Source organism: Echeneis naucrates, chromosome 13, assembly GCF_900963305.1.
Source record: "Echeneis naucrates chromosome 13, fEcheNa1.1, whole genome shotgun sequence".
NCBI classification, from domain to species: Eukaryota; Metazoa; Chordata; class Actinopteri; order Carangiformes; family Echeneidae; genus Echeneis; species Echeneis naucrates.
In genome coordinates, this window is record NC_042523.1 from 22,261,326 (window position 1) to 22,282,975 (window position 21,650).

Genomic DNA, 21,650 nt, shown 5'->3' on the forward strand with positions numbered 1-21,650 from the left:
AGATGGGGGGACATGAGAGAGAAGGACAAGCTCTTTTGGGCCAGTGCAGTTTATCTTTTGAGAGCTATTTCATTTTCTTTTTTGCGCCACACTAGTCTGGCCCTCCAAAAGTCCTCAGGGGGGCTTAAAGACAGCGTTTAGCCAAACAGATGGAGGTCTGGCACAGCACAATCTGAGGAGAACAACATGTAGGAAGGGAGGAGGTGGGAGGTAGGATGCAGACGGCAACAAGTAAACTGACGGAGAACAGAAAACGAGAGGGGACAGCGGGAGAAGAAAAGGTGTGAAGAGGAAAATGACGGGGGAGGTGAGGGAGTGTGTGGAGAGCCCCATGGAGGGCTGAAGTGCCGCCAGCCTGCAGCTGAGGGCCAGTTTCAGTGATTGGGGGGGGGGCTTTAGTCTAGTTATGGCAGACTTCTTAAACCCTTCAAAATGGCCACCATCAAACGTCAGAGTCAAAGAATACATGTGAAGAGAACACACCGACTGTTCTTTCGCCTGCTGATTTCAGGGCCATGCTGCCACTTTCCTCGTGTTTTAGGCCATTTATTTTACTATTATTATTTCACTTCATGTCCTCTAAAAACCCACACCAGTTTCTTTTTATTTCCATCCAGGATCCAAGATGGATGGGAAAAAAAATCCATCTACAAAGATTTGAAAACACCTTAAAATAGGTGATCCATCACAGCAAATATTAGATTGTTTGGGGGGTTTTTTTGTTGCTGCTTTTTGTTTTTCTGTTAAATCAAAGTCACAGTGCTGCTGCATAGTAATATATTACAAACATGATGTCATGCTTTGATGGATTATCTGCTTCAACCAAGTTTCAAGTCTGTGTGAAGCATTTATACAACTGTACAGCGACAAGAATAGAAACAATGGCTGCCTGAAAGTCACCGGCACATTACCTTGAGGGGTAATTGACCGTTTAACATTTTTATGTCTCGACCCCACTTCTTGTTGATGTCATACATTCAGCTTTTTCTGATTTGATATATTGTCTGACGTGTTCAAATTGCTGTCACACCAAGATAACAAATGTTAGTTTCTGAGGGTATGAAGGACTTCATTACCAGAAGCAACGCTCAATTATCAAGAGGGCAAAGTCAGGTGACTGCAGAAGGCCCACTTGTGCCGTGCGGAGCGCTTTAGCATCTTTCAGCCTCTCATCTGTGCCGTATTTTGAGTGTTGAGCCTCTAAATGGCCAGACGGTTCCCTCCAGGTTTAGTCGACGCTGCATCGTAGCCAAAAATCACGCCTTCAAAATGAATGCAAATATTTAGCTCTGTGTCGTCTGGAAGTGAACATACAGGGTAATATTTTAGCTGGAATAATTTTAGTGGCATTAGTGGTTACTGTGCCTGTGTAGGTTTCCTCCCACCGTCCAAAGACAACATGTTTGGGTTAACTGGTGACTCTAAACTGTCCGTAGGTCTGAGTTGGTCTCTGCTTGTCTCTGTGATGGACTGGCGATCTGTCCACGGTGACCCCGTCCTCGCCCAGAGTGAGCTGGGATTGGCTCCAGTCTTGAATTAGGTCCCTCTGTGTTATTTATTTATTTTTTTTTTATAACCACACAGCAGATCTGGGCTCAGACTCTTCCCAGATAAACAAACCTAAAATTGCACTTATTGGAAAAAGGCAGCTCGTTCTTGCCAAAGGGCTCACTGCAGGTGAACCTGACTGTGTCCTTTGCTGTTGTGGAAACAGTCGTTGTTTCCCTTTGTTGTTGTACACACATATTTCCTCCTAGTGTCTCGGCCTGGCACACCGGTGAGGGCAAATCTACAGCATCTCAATTCAAAACTGACTGACATTTCTGTTTCCTCTCTCCTCAGTTCCACTTCAACCCGGCCCAATCCATCCTGGTCATGGAGGGAGAGGAATTGGAGAACATGAACGCTGCCGTGAGGAAAGTTTCCTACATCAACTCTCGCCAGTTTCCCACGCCGGGAATCCGACGTCTGCGCATTTCCACCGCCGTACAGTACGTAGAACTGCTGTCTTAGGGTTTTTTTCTTTCATTAGTACTTTTATCTCTATCTTCTATCCATGACTAAATTCCCTGTCCCTTCCCTCAGTTATGAGCTGCATTAATCCCCCTGAACACCTCTGCCAAGTGTTAAGACACCACGTTGGATATCGCAGCCTGACTGATACATTTATTTTCACCCACTGATCTGATCCCCTCCTTGTTTTCCTCTTGGTTGTGTCTCTCCACTTCTCCTCTCCTCTGCTGTCACTTTCCTTTTCCTTGAATACACAATTTTATTTATTTATATATTTATTTTTTGTTCTTTATTGCCACCGGGGGCAGGTTTTTACATTTTCATGTCATGGATTAATAAATTCTGCTTGTTTTTTGCCAAGACTCTGGAATGAGGGAGTAAGAGGTACAAAAAAAAAGAGAGCGTGAAAGACAGGAAGAAAAGCTGGCTGGTACAACAGCCTGCCTCGGTGGGTTACTATTAAAATTCATGATTGTATTAAATATATGTAGACCCCTGCAGCACAGCCCTGGGGGTTCACTCCCAAACCTCCTGTTGGGTTCGATGCGTGGCTGCAGGCCTGAGAACGTCTTCTAACACAGCAGAAGAAACTGTGTGTGTCTGTGTGTGTGTGCTGAGCAGGCTGCCGGTGATGAAGCACAGTCATCACAGCGAGGAGCTTCACACCAATGCATGCTAATGACAGATTGCTAAGTGTTGTTTAAATTAAAGTTTTTCTTGTCGACTGCCAACCGGCCTGCGAGACGCCTTGGCGTGACAGTTGGAGTGTGTGCATGCATGATGGTAGAAACGGCTTAGTAAATATGTGAAAGGGAGTCCATTGATAAAGAGAATTTTAGCTCCCACTCTGTTGCATTTGATGCTCACAACATTTGCAGACATTAGCAAAAAAAAAAAAACTCAAGCTATCCATTCACACTGAGAGCCTGAAGTACAGCTGCTTGTCATAACGTGTCAGCAACAGCTTGAAAAAAAAAAGATCCCCTCGTTGCTCCAGACAGCATCCATCCACACAAGTAAACAGAGATGCTGAATAATTCCAGACGATGCAATTAAACTTGTTTCTTGCGAACACTTCATAAGTGCAATTACTGCAGGCAGAGAAAACACTAACAGAGCTAATCTTAACAACAAGCCTTATGAGCTCCCCTGTCATATTTCTTCTTTGGGACTGACTTATTACATTTCTCTTGTGGAGAATAGTTTAGAGACTACGCTAACAGAATAAACATTCACACACAAATTAATATGTTGGGGGTTTTTTTTTTATAAGCCATAAATATAAATAAAGCATCCTGGTTCTCTCCCTCTGCCCTCCTCATGTGGAGCCCCAAAAGGCTGTTTTTGATTCTCCAATTAGAGCTTTGCTCAAGCTGGAGGTGAACAGAGAGTTTACCAAACCAACATGGGCAGAAAAGAAAGGACAGTTGTAACTTTGTGATGTCACAACAAGGCAGTCTCCGCCCCCAGATCTAATCCCACCTGGATCAACTGTCCAACTGCCCACTGTCGTCTTTTTTATGGAGATCACATTTGTATGAACATTTTTACTTTTGTAGAAAATCAGGTTAAACTGGCACCAGAAAGTGTCCATTAATGAAAACATTTATTCCGTTTGGAATCTCTGTACTAACATGTAGCTTTCTCTGAGCTTTCCCTGAGTGTATTATCTAAATAGTACTAAAAAGATTTATTCTTGTAAAAGCATGAACTCAAACAGTGCAACTCCAACGTTTACGAAGCAAAATGTGATCGGAATGCATCGCGTTCATTTTAGACACATTCCAGTAAAAATGATCAGACATCAAAACGACGTGAATAGATACAGATGTCAGAGAAATGCAGTATGTTTTTGGAAAAAGTCGATCCTGAATGTGAAAATGAGACACTTTTATGCCAAACTGAACACATTACCGGTTGATCTGGGACGTGAGGATGGACACAGTGTTCCCTCAAATAAGATTAATTTGATGTTAGCGCTCCCACCTCTCAGATCCTGAATATGATTAGACAGTTACCCTCAAACTTTATAAAAATACACTAATCTAAATCACAATATCCAGAATAACTGTGAGGAATAAAAACGAAGTAAAATGATTCTGTGTGGTGCAGCAGGTGCTGAGACTGTAAATCTGTCTCTGTAGTTAACGATTGCTTTTTACGAGGGTTTGTGTGGATGGTGTTTAGATCTCTTTTTGTGCTCCAGTGCGGGATGAAAGATGAGTTCAGAGATTAATCATGATTCTTCAGTAAAATGAGGGTAAATGGTGAAAATGGTTATGAAAGTGTGTGGAATTTTAAACCCACACAGTCTAAAATGCTCGACTTTTGATTCTGGAGGTACTTTTCTCAGTGATTAAAGACGGCGCTTTTGTCTTTGCTAAATGTTTGCTGTGAGAGCGACATTGTGTCTGTAACCTCAGTGAAACCTGTGCTTACAGCAGCGATATCCTGTATAGAGCCTCAATGATAACGCGAGTGATTGAACTTCCAATTTGTTGTTTTAGTAATGCACTCAGAGCAGAACAGAAGCAGAAAAGAGTCTCCTCAGCTGAGTTATTCCCACCCGGAGCCTGAAACATGGCCTCCCACCACTACATGTCAGCAAGCGCTGAAAAGAAAACTCCCTCAGCTGCAGCAGACGGCATCAGTCTACACAAATAAACGGAGGTGTTGATAAATTCATCCAAATGCAATTAAATTTGTTTCATGCTGACGCCTAATAACCGCAATTACTTCAGGCACCTAGAAGATAAAAGTAACTAGCGCTAATCTTTGAGACAGCCCTTTTAGGCGGCCTCATCGTATTTCTTTATAATTAAGTTGGACTGGCTCCAGGTTTTGTTTTTTGTTTGTTTGTTTTTATTATGTCTCAGCTCACCAGGCCCGTGCAGCAGCCATCTCTCTCTGCGACACTGAGTTTGTATCTCCCACTGCTGTCAAAAGTGGCTCAGTGCCCAAACTGCGAACAAACACACCGCCAGCCATTACCGCACGAGAGAAAAAGAGCAGAAGAAGCAATGCGATGCCCCCGAAACCTGTTTTCGTCTCAATATGTGGCCTCAGACAACCGCGAAGGATTTTGGACAGCGGTTCGTATTTTATCCAGCTGTCAGGCATCATCAGCTAAATTAAAGCCAATAATGTAGTACCGAATGTCTGTCATGAATTATGATATTTGGATTTTTTTGTCTCTCAAAACACAGAAAAGGAAAACAGGAAAGTGTTTTTGGGGGGTCAGCAGCTCAGTTAAGTTTGGACCAGGCTGGTTTGTAGAGTTAATAAATCCTATCATTGCAGCAAATAATTATTCAATCTACCCATTAGCACATTTACAAGCATGAGTGTCTTTGTTAATTGTGTAATTCATATCGCTCATATCGCTGTATCTCCCTGGTGAGGTGGCTCTGCGTCTGAATCCTCTGCAGACCGGTCTGAAAGCAGAAGTCTGAGTCTCCCCGTCAAAATTACGACCTTGATGATACAGCAAACATTTACAAGCATTTACAAGTCAGAATGTCATAATTACAACAGCTCAAGTGAAATAAGTGGAATGCAACGTGAGCCTAAATACACCCCTGGGTAGCAGAACCAGGTAATGCATTTAGCACCTGGATTATACAGGTTGTGCGAACACTCAAGGCGAGGGAAATATTTTTAAAGAAGACTTCCAGAGCTGCTTTAAGTTCAGCCTAATCTCTTTTTTCTCTTTGCTCATAAAAATTCACCCAGTTAGAGGTGGGAAAATACAGGATGTCTAACAACACCAGCAGCACCGTCACCTTCAGAAAGCTGATTCCTGTGAACACGTGCATGTGTGTGTCTGCTCTCCCTGTGCGGCTGTGTTGGGAGCTCGCAGCTAGCTCAGAAGCCGCTATGTGTCCATGCGTCCATTCATGGCTGCCAGTGGACGTTGTGTATTTGAATGCATCCTATCACAGGCTGACAGGCGGGCAGGCGGGGAGGCAGACATGCGCGTGTGAAAACACAGCAGGCGCAGTGCTGCAGGTCCGTGTCTGCTGCCTGAGCTGACAGAGCGTTTTACCCCCCTGAATATCTGCATGCACTGTGGTTTGGGTTTGAGCTTAACAGCTGTGGTTTTAGTGCAGCCAAGCGGTCTTGTTGCTGTTGATAAGCTTTATTAGCTGCTGTAATGCTCCATGGTTTTACATTCTAATGTTGCCTCAGGATACAGCAGGTTGTGTGAGGGTGACTGCTGTCGTACATCGACCTGAAGTGTTCCTAGGTGCCCTCTGTCGGGGGGTTCAGCCAGGTTCAGACGACTGCCAGCGCAGCCAGATTGATTTTTTTGTTTAGTTTTTTTTTTACTTCTCACCTCTCCTCCTCCTCTTCCACCCCTCTCCCCAGATGTTTCGGTGAAGACACTTGCATCACCATCCCCGACATCGACGCGGTGGTGATGGTGCTGCAGCCCAGCGAGCCCAGGATCACCATCACCGGGGTGGAGAGACTGAGCCGGCCAGCTGCTGACCTCAGAGCTTCAGGCGGCGTTGATCTCTTCCAGGACCTCCACATCATCAGCACCGTGACCAGAGCAGACGCCGCCGCTCATCACACAGGTACGGGCTGCCTCCCAAAGTGTCAAAATCTGCACGATTGATTCCTTCAATCGTGCAGATTTTGGGCTGCACGAGATATAAAAATTACAGATCTGATCTATGAATGTTGGTTTTATCAGCAAATACTGGACGAAAAGATGCAGCTCAGTCTGATGAAACTTGACAAGAAAAGATTCCAACATGTTAATGATTCTAAACACTATTGAAAAGATGTTTTAAAGAAGAAAAAAGGGAAAGCTACTTGTATTTGTCTCGATTTAAATTTGAAAAGTGGAAGGTAAAACAATGTACAGGACAATCAAATCTCCAATACATCAACATCTCATCAGCTGACTTTTGTTGCAGTCGGTCCTTCGATAAGGAAACATTTCTGTTCATTCGTCTTGGGCTTCAACAAATTAAACTATCTAAGGGAGAGGTCTGTATTCTTTTAATGATCTTCATTTGGAGTGCACTCAGTCGACGAGGTGTGAGCGAACCTCACAGTCAAATATTCGTACCTCCCCACAGGTAGAAATCTGTCTCAACTTAATATTTCAGTGTGTTTCATATTGATAACGTGTTCACTCATTCATGAAGTCCCACAACCTTTGCAGTGCCACCTGCCTCACCGTCAGATTTTAAACATTAAAAGAAAGCTGAACATCTTGGAACGTCTCGAGAGGCTGCAAATCGGGTTAGGCTTTCTTTCATCTGGTTGGCCCGCACACATAACGACAACACAAAAAAAAAAAAAAAAAGCGTAAGCTGTTGTTTTGCTCTCATTAACTTAAAAGTAAAAGTTACCGCCAATAATCTGCAAGTTACAGTGTAGATTCCTGTTCATTCTCATCACTATTCAAATGCTTTTCGAAAGGCTAAAAAGTCAAAATCTAAATATAATTCAGAGGGAGATCTGTTTTAGTGAAGATTATATTGGCTAAAACATCAACATTTTCAAGTAAGTTCTATCACTTTCATATTGGATCACACAGAACTGGAAATTACTTCTCTCCTCTGATCTATTATGACATTCTGTTAGCTACAGCTAATCAAGAGGGCTTGGACAAAGGCTTTGATTGGATAAAATACGATGCATATAAACCCCAGAGTTCAAGACGATTAATCAAAAATATGTCACCATTTTAATATTTAATGTGTCATAAAGATAGTTTGGCGTATACACAGCCACATTGTCCGCCTGTTGACAAAGCTGCTGAGAATAAGTTTAGATACTCTGTATTTTGACTTTTAACCCACGAAGCTTTTGTCTCACAACCGTTAACCACAAGTTTCATACATCGCCAGAAAGATGGACAACTATTTTGGCTTCTGCCATAAAATATTACATGCATGAAAAAATATATTATACATGTTGTTTCTCTACTTCACATTCAGTTAGTGGGGAAACATTTTCACCAACTTCAACTGTTTTAAATGTAAGTTCATAAAATGTGAAATCTTAACAAGCACCATCTAACTACGGTGTTATTGTATTATATTGTATATAACGTACAATATTTCACTTTAAAAGGTGGAGTGGAAAATGTACAGGAGTCCTCAAGTGCTTCAAAAAAAAAAAAAAAAGGGGGTACTTGAGTAAATGCAGCACAGCTGAGGACAAGTGGCAGTAATCTGCAGTGTAAGCGAGAGCCTTTTGTTCCATACTGCTCTGCTGCTCTTGTGTTGAGGAAATGAGTCCGTCCTTCTCCATCAGGGCTGAAGGTATTAGCCCCTCCACTGTTTCCTCCACATATCTGTCCCCGTTCGACCTCAAACCCGCCTCCTGCTGAGTAAGACCTGCCCCTACCAGACCACCCATTCTCCAGGTTGCTCCTCCTTGACCGGCAGTAAATGAGTGTGACATTTAAATCCCCGCTGCTGTAGTCTTGTCGGGGTCATCTGGCCGTCTGAGGGGAGAAGGCAGCCCGGCTCTCGGGCCCCAGCTCAGCCCCGGGGGCCCCAACGCCGCTCACAGCCAATTAAGTGCCGATAAGCAGACCAAGTGGGAGGTTTTAGCCCTCCATTGTGCATAATGCAGCGCAGGAAGAAGAGCAAAAAGTGGGATTGCTTTCAGTAGTTGGTGGAGCTCTTTCTGCTGGTGAAATAGACTGCAGCTGGGGGGGAGAGATTAGCCGAAAGCCAGAGAAAGACACAGAAATGGAAAGAAAGAGAGAGAGAGAGTGTGTGTGTGTGTGTGGGAGGGGGAGGGGCATGTTGAAGTTCCATAATGAGCAGATTTTGTGTTCTCTCGAGGCTTAAAGGATTCAAGATAAATCACATATTTCTTTTTCAGGGCATGCAATAAGTTTCTTTTGGACCCCACTAATCACCCCCTCGCCCCTTTTCCAAGCTTTGTCTCTGTCATTCATTTGTCTTTCTATTGAGCCTGCTCAGCACGGCCGGATTCCTCTCCCTCTCTCATACTAAAATGTCTATTCAAGGTTTATTCTGGTAGTTACCCAAAGCAAGGTCATCACTTCTGTCCTCAACTCATTATCTTTAATGGTCAACATTTTCATCCTTTTGTTTTCAGGGTCCTCTTCTGCTGTAGAGTACTTTTCTCACTGTCTCTCCTCTCCTACTTTCTCTGACTCCAAGTCCAGCTCCATCATTTCTTTTGTATCACTCACTGCAGTTCTAAGATCGGTTCTGGCTGCATGATCACATAAACTGGGACATTGAATCAGTGGCTTGTGTCAGAGTTGTGTTATGGCACTTTTACACCGAGTTCTCAATTTTATGTCAAAGCAGCATTGAACAGGACGACATACAAACCTGCCAGTTGAGTAACAGAGACGAGCACCAGCTGCAGCTAGACACGATAAACTGAAAAAAATAACAAAAAAGCAATGATACAACTGAAATAAACACAAAAATATATTAAAGTGAGTCAATACATTTTCTTTAAGTCAAAGAGATGAGTGAATAATATCAGCTACACAGAAACCAATGTGAATTTTGACAACTCAGATTGCAGCTGCCAAACTGCTGAAAAGATTGAATTGAGCAACAGTGAAAATTTTTCTTTTAGGCCATATAATCTAACTCTAAATGTGCTGTTAGGAGAAATATTGGTTTTGTGAAAACACACATTCATATATATATATATATAGTTCTGCTGAGAGCTGAAGAATCAACATGACGAGAAAATGTGTCCAACACACATGAGCTTTTACAGAATTGCCTTGTTCTCTGGAGGGAAATATCTCAATGCTTTACTGACTTCTGCAGCGCAACCAAAGCCATGAACCAACACAGGCTGAAAATGTGTTCATACACAAAACAACCTCCTCTTGTGGAGCACACAACTCTGTTTCTACTTGTTTTGCTCGCTGTCCTCCTTGTCCCCACCTCCTAAAAAACACACACACCAACCACGTAGATGTTTCACCTTTGGGAAGCTGTTAAATGGGCAGAACCGGTCGCCTCCCTGGGGATCACAGTGCAGGGGGAGGCTGTCAAAGAGCCCCAGCAGCCCCCACAGTGCTGCTGCTATGGGAGGTGTCTGAGGGGACTTATTACTAAAGCAGCTCATGGCGAAGTCTGTGTGCCGAAGGTTGTCGAATAATTGGAGCCCGGGAGTTGGGAGTAGGTGTGCAGTGTGTCTTTCATTATTTGAGTGATGGTCCTTCAAAACTTTTATGGAACGATTTGGTGTAGTTACCAATGATTGAGATTCTTCGTACATCAACCGCGCTGAGGAGGCCGAAAGCTGCAATTCATCAAGAGTGAGATCATATTTTGAGCCAAATGACAACATGTTTTATTGAGGCAGATCCTGATTGTAGAACCCAGAATCACACAAAACCAAGTTAAAGCTGAACTTTTCCCTACATGCAGCACGGCGTCCCGGCGTCCTGGAGGAGATCATCCATAACTTGGACTACTGTGATGTGTTGGTGCTGGGGGAGGAGCTGAGGCCGGGACAGGAGTCTCTCCAACTGCAGCCGAGCGCTCTGCTCGGAAAACACCTCGACTCCACCAACTCCACGTCTGGCATGTCCATATACGGTAGGCTGCTCCGGTTATACCACGAGGCCATCATTTATTTTTACTTATTCTTATTTGACCGAATCAATTTTTTAATCTTTCACTTTGTACTTCTTTAATTTTCTACATTGTATCTATAACTCAAAATATGTCGTTTTTTTTTTTTATTTTGCTCCCGTAGAATTTTCAGAACCTTTCTAAATTGATAAAGTAAAAAAACTTGCCCTCTGCTGTTTCCGTCGTCCCACGTACACCCTTCGCTTTGTGTCACCGTCATAACTACCTCTGCTGCACTCTGCCGACTTCACAGGCGTGGACTCCATGGCGAACTACGAACAGGTGGTCAGACAGGTGCGTTACTATAACTGGCAACCTGAACCGCTTCTAGAAAGAAGATTTCGTCTCACCTGCTCGGAGCTCAACGGACGCTACACCAGCAATGAGTTCAACCTGGAGGTCGGTGTGAACGACAGAATTAGAGTTTTTAGAGTCAAGTCGATGAAGCTTTGTGCCATCTTTTTTAATCAATAACCAGAATCGATCAGTTCTAGAGACACCTCTAAACTGGAGGAGGAGGATGGAAGAATTATGGATAATGTAATTTGTCCTCATTGGTTCATTGATTATTGATCATTTTTCAACATTCAAGCCAAAATAGGAAACAACAACACAATAGCTTACAACAGAATACAATTGTTTACAATTGTGTGGTGGTTAGAGTAGGTGAGGAGAAAAGTGATTTGGAGATATCTGCTAGGAAAATGTTATTTTATTTATTTTTTCTTTTTTCCATCCTTTTACAGATACAATGACTCGCTGAGGAAAAATATTCTTGATTAACAGTAATAGTGAAATAAAAGTCATTGGTATTTTGTCCGCTGATGGCATAAAAAGTAAAATGATTAAAGTCCCTAAATGGTAATCAAAGTCTGTACTGGCAGTATTGAGGTTAATGGCCTGAGTGCTTTCAGTTACAAATGGGAGGAAATAAAAATGGCAGATCTATTTCCAGCAACTCCTTTTTTTTTTTTTTTTTTTCCAGAAATCTGTAATATTCCCGATGATAGTCAGCAGGAAAGTGCTAGTTATTACTACAGGCCATGCTGCTTTCCACCACCAAGTGGACCAAAGTGCTTAAACTGACAAAGTGACGGCACTGACTCAGCTCAAGCCTCTGCCAACACTTTCCACTTTCGGAGCAAATTTTACAAATCCAGCAGCATCACTTTCACTTGGAAAATATCAGAAAAAAAAATAAAAATTCACAAAACTTTCTATGAATACAAAACACGGGGTGGGAGGGGCAATTAATTTGAATCAAATTTTAATCAACACTGTCAGTTTATTTAAAACCTCAAACCAACCAGAGACAATCTTTCAGACCTTGGACTGTTTCTGAAACATGCTGTTCCTGCTGGATGAGAATCATCAGCTCCATAAATCAGGTCCCTGAACCCACTCTGAGCCTGACTTTTACACCAGGTTTACAGTTTCTGGTGTTCAGCTGGAGGACACAAAATGTTTCATGTAACGGTTTAAATCTTAAAGGGTGTTGAGTTGAATCTGGTTAACATTTTAACTTCCTGTACTGAGTCGGCCATGTCCTGCATAAATCCATAAAAACACCCACTTTCCGTTTTTTAAAATCTGGACTTTTCAGCTTTTTATCTTTTATTCTTATTTATTCAATCTACAGTGACAAGAATATCTCAGCTGTATAAGTGTAAGTGCGTAAAACTGTAAAATGTTCAACCTCAAATCGCTTCACCTTCTAAAATCACCTCTGCTCCATCTCATCCGACACAGGTTAGCGTACTGCACAGCTCGGAGGCCGGGGAACATGTCAATCATATGATCGCCCCGCCTCAGTACATGCAGATGGTTCACCATCCGTCCATGATTCATGGCCTGTACCCGAGTCACAACTCAGGTAAGAAAATTTCTGATGCAATGGATTGATTTGCTCCTTCTTATTTTTTTCATATTACAGCCCTGGAATGTTAATAATTTGATTTATCAATGAGCGATATTGGCAAAAAATTGTGTTAAGGGTCAAGTGACAAAGTTTGAATTCACACACAAAAGCAACACTTTATGTTTATACAGTAAATATAAAAAACATTTAATGTGACGTAATGGTATAAATCAATTACTGTAGATTACTCAACAACTGTGTATTTGTATATATCACGTTCACGCACTTTTGGGAAGTGTTAAGATGGAAAAATTTATAAAACCGAAGGCAACCTGAGAATCAAATGCTGCAAACCACTGAGCTGCTACAGTAAAAAAAAAAAAAAAATAGAGTCAGTGAGGAGTTTTCGTTGTATCCATCGATCCTGGGGTAAACTTTTGTAGGTTCAAGGTTTCGCTTTCTAGTTTTTCAGATTGCTACTTCCCCAGAGAGGCCACCCTGCGTTAGAAAACAGGGTGAAGCTGCTGTCAAATGAAGCAGTCAGTCCATTCCCCTCCCTCTGTGCACGAGTGATACGGAATAAAGAGAACACGGTGAAGAGGAAAGACTTTAGTCTTAATCTACCACATGAGATTTAATTATTCATCAGGCTCTAATGGATTCTACTTACATTCCTGGAGAGTTGTGTAGCTGCTGCGGGGCTGGTGTGGGGATGTCTGAGAAAAGGAGGTCAGATTGGTGCGGGGGGGGGGGAGACTTCCAGGTTTGGTTCAGCCATTACATGTAAAAATGTTTCAGACGATGTCACGATGTATGTAGAGTAGCATCGTTTGTGTGTGTGTCTGTGTGTGTCTGTGTGTGTCTGTGCGACGCTGCGCTAAACTTCACTCCAAGGAGGATCAAAGAGCGCAGATTTACTGTGAGATTCTGAGGAACTAGACAGAATTAAATGACTATCTGAAAAATCCCGTGAGTCTCACTCTCGTTAAACACTCACACACCAGCAGAGAGCAGTGAGGAGGGCAGGGGAAGTCCTGTTATTCCAGCAGGCTGGAGATCCGAGCAGAGAAAATAAACATTTTAGATCTAGAGCTATCATACTTCACGCTGCAAAATATGACTTATGATAAATTGATGCGGTTGTGGACCCTTAATGAATTCTAGATTTTAAAAATGAACTGAAATCTATCCAGCTAACAAATCAGCTGAATTTATCACTCTATTATGAGTCAAAGCCAGACTTGGACACAAATTACATTAACATGAGTGCAGTTTTTCTTGTCTCAAACAGCTCTCTGAAATACAGAAAAATCTCAAAGTTTAGACTTTTCTTTGGACAAAATGACCAATGCTTTGTTTAATAATACATTTATTTTCCTAATATGCATCGCCATCATTTCCAAATAGATTAATTCGTTCGTTCAGCAGCATTTTGGATTTTAAGTTCAACAGTTTGATGATGCAGTTTTTATTACAATCATTCTGTAAATCATTAATACATTTAACCAAGCCATATGAGAAAAAAAAAAATGTTCATCAGTCCTCTAAAAGAGTCTGTAACCATGCTAACAGCTCTTTAAAGCTGGGCTTGGCTTTTTGTACTGTTGTGGCTAGCATTGGCATGTTAAATGAAAAATTAGCATTAAAGATGGAGTAGGCAATAGATATGTTAATATGATCTCAGCAGGTATAATATTCATTTACTGCCGCAGAGTGATTTTTTTGATCTGTATGCTAAACAACTGATCCAGAACTCTGCTGCCCGTATCATCACTAAAGCCCCCTGATACCACCACGTTACTACTACATTTATTGTAACAATGCTAATTTACTGATGTGGTACTTACACTAAGCTTTATGTTAATTCCTCCAGTAGTTAAAATAAGAATCTCATCAAGATCCACAACGTGGCCATCATGTAAAGGTTAAAGAGGACTTTAGGAAAAAAAAAAGTATGAAGGGAAAAAAAAAAATAAAAAAAAAAATAAAAAAATCAATATGCTATTAAAAAAAAGCAATCCTTGTCAAAAAGACCAGAAAATCATGAAGCAGTCTTAAGACCAGACTCACAAAAACATAAGAAATAACGGTTATTTGCAACACAACATAGAAAGTGTATTTCAGCCTGGACCAAACTGACAGACTAACAGTCCTCATGTGCAAAATGAATAATGATGAGCCTCCTTGTTCTCATATTTGATGTATGAATAAATATTCACTTCATATAAACTGCATGTAAAGTGACCGTTGAACCGTTCTTGATGAACATTTTAAATGGAGATCAACTTTTTCTTCACATCTGTTTTCTGTCCTCTTGTCTCCAGGCGTCCCCAGTGCTGCCACGGTGGTAATTGTCATGTGTATTGCTGCCCTGGTGGTGGTCGTGGTGCTGGGCATCTACCGCATTCACCTCACCCACCAGCAGGAGGTCAAGATGGCAGAGACGGCTAAAGAGGCGGACGCAACCTGGAAAGACTCAGCTCTGACAATCACGGTCAACCCGATGGAGGTAGGCGGAGGAGGAATGTGGCAGGACGCTATCAGGGAGGGAATTTAGGGGATTGATGGGAGGTAGACCAAATGGATCTACACAAGAGGAAAGGGCTCATTGGTGATCCACTTTCTCATGAGAACTTGGTTTCAAAACACATTTCTGATCATTTTCTCACAGAACCTGGAGGAGCCACAGGCTGGAGAGGAGGAGGCCAGTGAGGAGGAGGAGGAAGAAGAAGAGGAAGAAGAGGAGGAAGAAGAAGATGATGAGGAAGAGGAGGAGGAAGATGACATCACTAGTGCCGAGTCAGACGACAGCGAGGAGGAAGTGGACGTCCAGCTACCCAGGATGCAACGCTCAAGCAAGAAGGGCCAAAATTGGGACAAAACAATATCTTATTGAAATACACACTCCCACACTCATGCGAACTCACACACAACACATTGTTCAACGCGTCCATACTCAAACTCCAAATCAGACAGTTCAAACTAAAAGACTTTATGTGATGTTGATCTAAAAATGAGGTCATACTCATGGAAGACTACACTAAGATACACACAAACACAATGCAATGATATAAACATCGCCTTGTCAGAAAACCTCCCATTTTATAAAACTGGATAGAAACAATACGACACTAAAACAGCAACTCAATCACTCGACTTTCACTCCTCCTATAGGGACAGTTCGCCAAATTTAGGTCATCCCCCGAGAGATGGTTTTCCTCTCACATTACAGTCCACACCACAACAGGTCCTAACAGAAATAATGTCATACCAATCCCATTTTCTCAATTATAAACCCCCCCGCACCACACATTCAGTTTGACGTGTCAGATTCCACAGTGAGATTTCTGATGTCCCATAAAAATGCAAAACAGTCTTTTGTTTAAGAAAACTGAGTTGCAAAAGTAAAGAAACTGACTATTTTTGGTTTGTATACTTCATGTTATTTATCAGTCTTTATTCCAGCCTCTGTGGCCAAGCCAGGTGATTTTACAGAAATAGCATATTTTCAATGGTACTCAAAATCAAACAAAAGAGAAAAAAAAAAAAAGATTGTCGGTGTGCTGTCGCAGACGTCATGTCGAACTAGCCGAGGGGTCTGAGTTCTGGGTTTTAGGGAAAGAAAGAGGAGTCTCCTTGTAAATTTTTATACGCTCCTTTCTTGTAAATACTGAGTATAGAAGGTGACTCTCCCACCCCTCTTCCATCCCTCTTTCTCTGCCCAGAGATCCTCTTCCACCTGTACACAACACAAGTCACCTTTCCATGTATATGTGCACACCCTGAACCCTTAGAGAGTCTTTACAGAAATGACCCCTCAATTGTCTGTGTGTATTTCTAGCTCAGTGTTCAAATCATTCCAGCTGATGGCAACTTTGGGTTTGTTTGAACGGATGCTCCACCTGCCTCCGTAGCGACTGAGTCAGTAGGTGAGATGTGCATGCAAAGAGATTCCCAACTTGTAAAGTCTAAATCAAACAGCAGGGGAGCAGCAGAGATGGGAGTCCTCTCACTATTCATGTATAAACCACAAGATTCGCCCAAATTGAATTTTATTCTCAGGTGTGTCTCAGTACTCAGTGAATGGGAAAGCTACAGCATTAATTCCACTATCTCACTCCTAGTAGTCATTAATGCTGTATTGCAAAGATGTTGGAAAGTCATAAATCAATAATCTCTACAGGGAGGTGCATAGTTGAGCTGCCTTGAGTTGGAAGTCCAAAGACAAAGTCAAGAGAGAGGTATCTGATGTCACCATTAAAGCCTCATGGCAACAGGAACAACAACGATATTTGACTTTTAAAAATGCCTGACACAAGTTTCCTTGGATTTTTAACAACTACATTAATAGAATTTAAACAGTTAACTTCACTGGAATAAAACCAATAAAAATTCAGTGTTATACATGTGTATGCCGACACGCTTGGAACATTAAAATTGCACTAATCAATTTTTGAATATACTAACGATGGATAGAATTTCTAAATTTAATGAAAGATTTAGCTTACAGTGGAAAACCCACAGAGAATTATCAAATCTACAGATCACCATGTTATTCTTGTGCATTTTGCAACTTGGCACGTTTGCAATGTTGGTTCATTATCAGCTGTTTTTGGCCAAAACCTTAGGTAAAACCACTGAGCACCATCTGTTCAACCAACAAGGTGAGCAAGGTGAAGCTACTGAAGCATTCAGCCGCAGAAGAGCCAGACTTTTTTTTGGAGATTAGGCGAAAATCGAAACAGACAGCTCCAAACAAGCTAGTGAATATTAGACTCCCATTTATCCCACAGACACAAACTGAACGCCAAATGAACAATAATAATAATAAATGCTTGCTAATCAATTCAACACATCAACTTACTTGTCCCAAAGTAGTCACAACTTGTTACTTATCGACTGACAGTCGCCCAAATTCAATATTTTTGTAATAAGATAAAAATCAGCCGATGGCAGTGCCCCATCTGTTAAATCAGTCAGGCTTTAGCACGTACTTTTAAAGCTGCACAGCATTTATTTTATGTTTATCATTTCCACACTTTGATAATTTCAATAATGTAAGGAGCCAGCTAATGCTGCCAAATACCATAGACTGCTATGTGGCAAAAAAGTAACTTAACTTTCCTGAGTTTTTATTCCCCTGGATAACTCAAAGAGTGCAATTACAAGTCACCTGGAAGAAACTTACCGCTTTCCCAAATCTTCTAACTTTGAATGAAATGCAGCATTAATGGAAAGGAAGGTCTAGGGAATGAAGTCACATTACATAAATCCCACTTCATTAGCAGCACTTGGGGCCACCGAATTGTGAAGTTGCCTGGTGCAGCTTAAAGATAAAGGGAGCAAGAGGTGAATGCATTCAGCAGCGTCATGACTGACATAATCAGAAAACCCAGCGGAAAGTTTCTTCACCTTGATGTGAACGGGCATTAATCTCTGGCTGTGGCCATCCTCAATCTCAAAGTGTATCGTTTGATAGCAGGGAGTCCACGAGTTGCAGAGATGTGTGCAGCGGGTTGATAGTCTGCAATTTGATAAATCAAGGTTTGGTTTGCGTGACAAACACTGGAACGTTTCCTGCTCTAAAATAGACTGCGGATCCTTCGGGTGATGGTGGGAGAACCTACTGTATGTGTATAATGTAGCTCTATGTTCATGTAAAGATCTCATATGTTGTTTGAGAGTTTTCCTCATCTACTGTGACACCTGGTCTTGTGATGTCGCCTCTTCACTTGCAACCCCACACCCCACCCCTTTTGGTGGATTTTGCATCAGCTCGATCCCTAATGTTGTCCTGATGTTTGTTTTAGATGAGAAGGGCGGTGAAATTAACATGAAAACCTTGTACAATGTGTTTGTTTTTTTGTTTATTTGTTTGTTTGTTTTTGTTTATTTATTTTCTGGACTCTTTGGTCTGTTTTCCTTTGGAATGGTCACTACAGCACTTTCTGTAAATTGGCCAATAAAAAGTTGTTTTGGAATCTAGCTGCAGTCTCATATTTGTGTGATCGTGGGAGGTGTGTTCTGCTGCAGTTTTATCTTTACAGTCAATTATTTGATTATGAAAGTTTAAAATCTTATTACAAAAGTAGAAAAACTTAAATCACTGTGGGATAAATGTGTGAAATCAGATTCTAATTATTCCTGCAGACACAACAGCTATGATTTGCACCTTGAAAATTACTTCACTGGGAATATTTTCCCGAAAATAAACTCCAATATAAAATCATCTTTTCCTCTAAAAGTAGATGACCTTGTTATATAGATGTAGCCTAACTACAGGCAATTTTGTATGTAATCTAAAGCCATGGGCGCAGTTTTTTTTTTTTTTTATTATTATTATCATCATTTTTATATTATTTTTAAAATGTTTTGAAAATGTTTTTAATTGAATTCATTCATTCTCTAAATAATTAACCTCCTCAGGAGAAGGTGCAGCACTGATCCCCACTGGATTACGTTTTATTCTTGACTCAGAACTGCATCAAATGGGCCACGCGAGCATGAAAAGGGCAGCAAATAGCAGCTAAAATTGTGCAAAATGTGCTCAATTGTATGCAAGTTTTTCCCCTGTATGCCTCTATAGGAGGGTCCTACAGTGCTATTGATATTCCCATAAGTCAGCACTCAACCCTGTTGCTGCAGTTATGTGCCTTGCCTGGAAATGTGCACACTGTTAAAGCTGGAAATTGTTAGCATAACTGTTATTATTTCTAAGATAGGACAAAACAGGATCATTTGCAGAGTGATTGGATATTATGAAGGGAATTAAGTTTTAACACCATCAGTATGTTTCATGGTATATCAAGAGCACGGACAGAGCTACGGGCTGAGGTAAATAAAATACGATTAGATCAGATGGTTGCTGTCATTGTGCTCAGAACGATGGAACTCTGTTTAGCATCTCTTATTCCCTCGCTCTTTCTTCTGTGTGAGTGACAGAGAAAACTGGAGGTTGTTGTTGTTTGAGCTGCCTGTTTGTCATTGATGATGGAGTAGCCTGTGTAATCTGAGCGTCAAGGACAAGTCTGTACTGTTGTTGGTCCAAATGTTGAACAGAACCCTTTGTGTGTGCCTGAGTCTGGTTGGCTTCAGGACATGGTTTGGAAAAAGTCAGATGCTGCTGAGCACACTGAAATAATCAGTCAGAATAAGCTTTATTGTCATTATACCGTGCAGAGTGAAATGGTGTGTGTGTGTGTGTGTGTGTGTGTGTTTATATATATATATATAGTAATAATGATACTGAGAAGATGATAAAGCACCAGCCAACACGGTACTGTGGGGGAGTCTTTCCAAAGAGCAGGTTTTCCACTGAGTCAACTAACCCTGAGTTTACAGAACTTAAAGAACAGCAGATTAGTGGAGATTTGATTCACCATGGCAACAGGAAAATAAGGACAAAATGTATTAATATTTTAAAAAGAAAAAACTAAATTAAAGGTAATTTAAGAAAACATCAAAAAGCTCACTTTGGTGCAGTTTTTAAGGTCAATCAGAACAAAAAGGAAAGGATTAATGGCAGAATAAGTGAAATGATATACTGCCGACACAATAAGAGATTTTAATTCACTGACTGGACTAATATCTGTTCTCATTGCCATATCATAGTGACTCGTCCTAGTGTGGGACATAAAGGAAAAACTACACCAATAAAAATTAAGAGTTAAGGACTGATCTTTGTAATTTTGGTTAATGATCATGTTTGGTGGTTAAGGGCAGTATCGGACATCAGGTATGTAGCAGTCACAGCTGAAGTCAGGGTCAGTCTACAAGTTCTGTAAGAAAGTCCAGTGTCCAAAGTATAGAGGCCCATTGCTTTTATTTACTTGCCTTGAAACACAGAAGTATTTCTTGTCATTTCTGGACATTAAAACTCGAAATAAAGCCACATAGCGAACCTTGATGCCTATTAGTGATAAAATGTCTCCATCTAGTGGTGCTTACTCATACCGCACACATACATCCAATCAGATCAATGGTTAACTGTGCTGGTGTTTTTCACAGCTGTCTGCTCTGTCTTGTGCTTTTCACACATTCTGTCACAACCTACCATGCCAAAGTATTAATGATCTCTTTTATGAATTCAGCCTTGAGCTTAGGGAGAAGTATAAATATATATTTTTAAATTGCATTATTTAAAAACCCCACCAGCTAATCTAAGATCAGTGTAAACGATGGCCTGAGAAGCTTACAGACTGGTTAAAGTGGCAGGGACAAATGAGCTCATTATAAATGGACTTAAACAGTTATAAACTGTTATAAACTTAAAAACTGGACAATCGTGTGTATATCCAGAGTTTGGACCCTCAGGCTTTTGGTAGTACATAAATTATGAATTTGCCTCAAATAGAAGTAGACAGACAACACTTGGTTGTGTTTATTTAAAAGTAAAGGCAGAGAAAAGGCATGAATATCAATACCTTAACTGTGACCCTGGAAAACAAAGCACAACAAAGGTAACAGAGGATCTGGCCACTTGCAGAAACGCAGGGAGAGCTGCTCTGCCAGAAAAGCCAAATGTCGCAGTCATTTATTTGTAAGGTGCTATTGAAGCGAGAGCAGGGAAGTGAAAACAAAGGCAGTGAACCAGACCAGGAAGTGTAGTTGCTTTTCCACAACAAAATACGCATGGTTGTGATATTTTCAAGTAATAGCAGATGGTCACACTGGTAGCTGCTGGACCCAGGGTTTAAAAGTTAAACCACAAGGCTTGTGCACACTTGAGAGTCTGAAACCAATCTAGCAAGGTTTTTTTGACTGAAATTTGTTTTACAGTAAAGTGTGACCTTCACAGTTGCATCGGTGCAGAACAGGTTATTAACATTTAACAAGAATAGAGAATTGCTGGGGTTTTTTCTTTTCTCAATACATGTGGTTTGGGCCTTGTCTTGCGCAATTGTGAGTGTGGTTTGAGCAAAGAGTTGAGAGCGCCCTTCAGCCTGTGGTCAAATGTCAGAAAAGCAGCTGAACTGAAGTCAGGCCAGTAACGGCTTTAAGAGTTTGAGCAACGCTGGCTTTTCTACACATGCACCAGTTCTGAATTTGGGGCGGTATGTTCGGGTTTTCCCACCAGACAACAGAGTGGATGCCATTTCCTGCTTTGAGACTTTAATTTGATGATACTGTGCGGAAAAAAAGAGCGTTATATTTTGTAATTAAATTTAGAG

General features: G+C 41.3%; 1 protein-coding gene across 1 annotated transcript in view; it reads left to right on the forward strand.

Annotated features, from left to right (window-relative positions):
- Nucleotides 1-15,376, forward strand: part of LOC115052528 (calsyntenin-2-like) — a 75,217-nt gene extending 59,841 nt beyond the window's left edge. The window contains exons 10-16 of the mRNA XM_029516681.1: nucleotides 1,843-1,991; nucleotides 6,382-6,584; nucleotides 10,410-10,586; nucleotides 10,876-11,021; nucleotides 12,372-12,495; nucleotides 14,805-14,989; nucleotides 15,170-15,376. Of these exons, the coding sequence (XP_029372541.1) occupies nucleotides 1,843-1,991; nucleotides 6,382-6,584; nucleotides 10,410-10,586; nucleotides 10,876-11,021; nucleotides 12,372-12,495; nucleotides 14,805-14,989; nucleotides 15,170-15,376 (1,191 nt within the window). The remainder of the gene's footprint in view (nucleotides 1-1,842; nucleotides 1,992-6,381; nucleotides 6,585-10,409; nucleotides 10,587-10,875; nucleotides 11,022-12,371; nucleotides 12,496-14,804; nucleotides 14,990-15,169) is intronic.
- The last annotated feature ends 6,274 nt before the right edge of the window (nucleotides 15,377-21,650 follow it).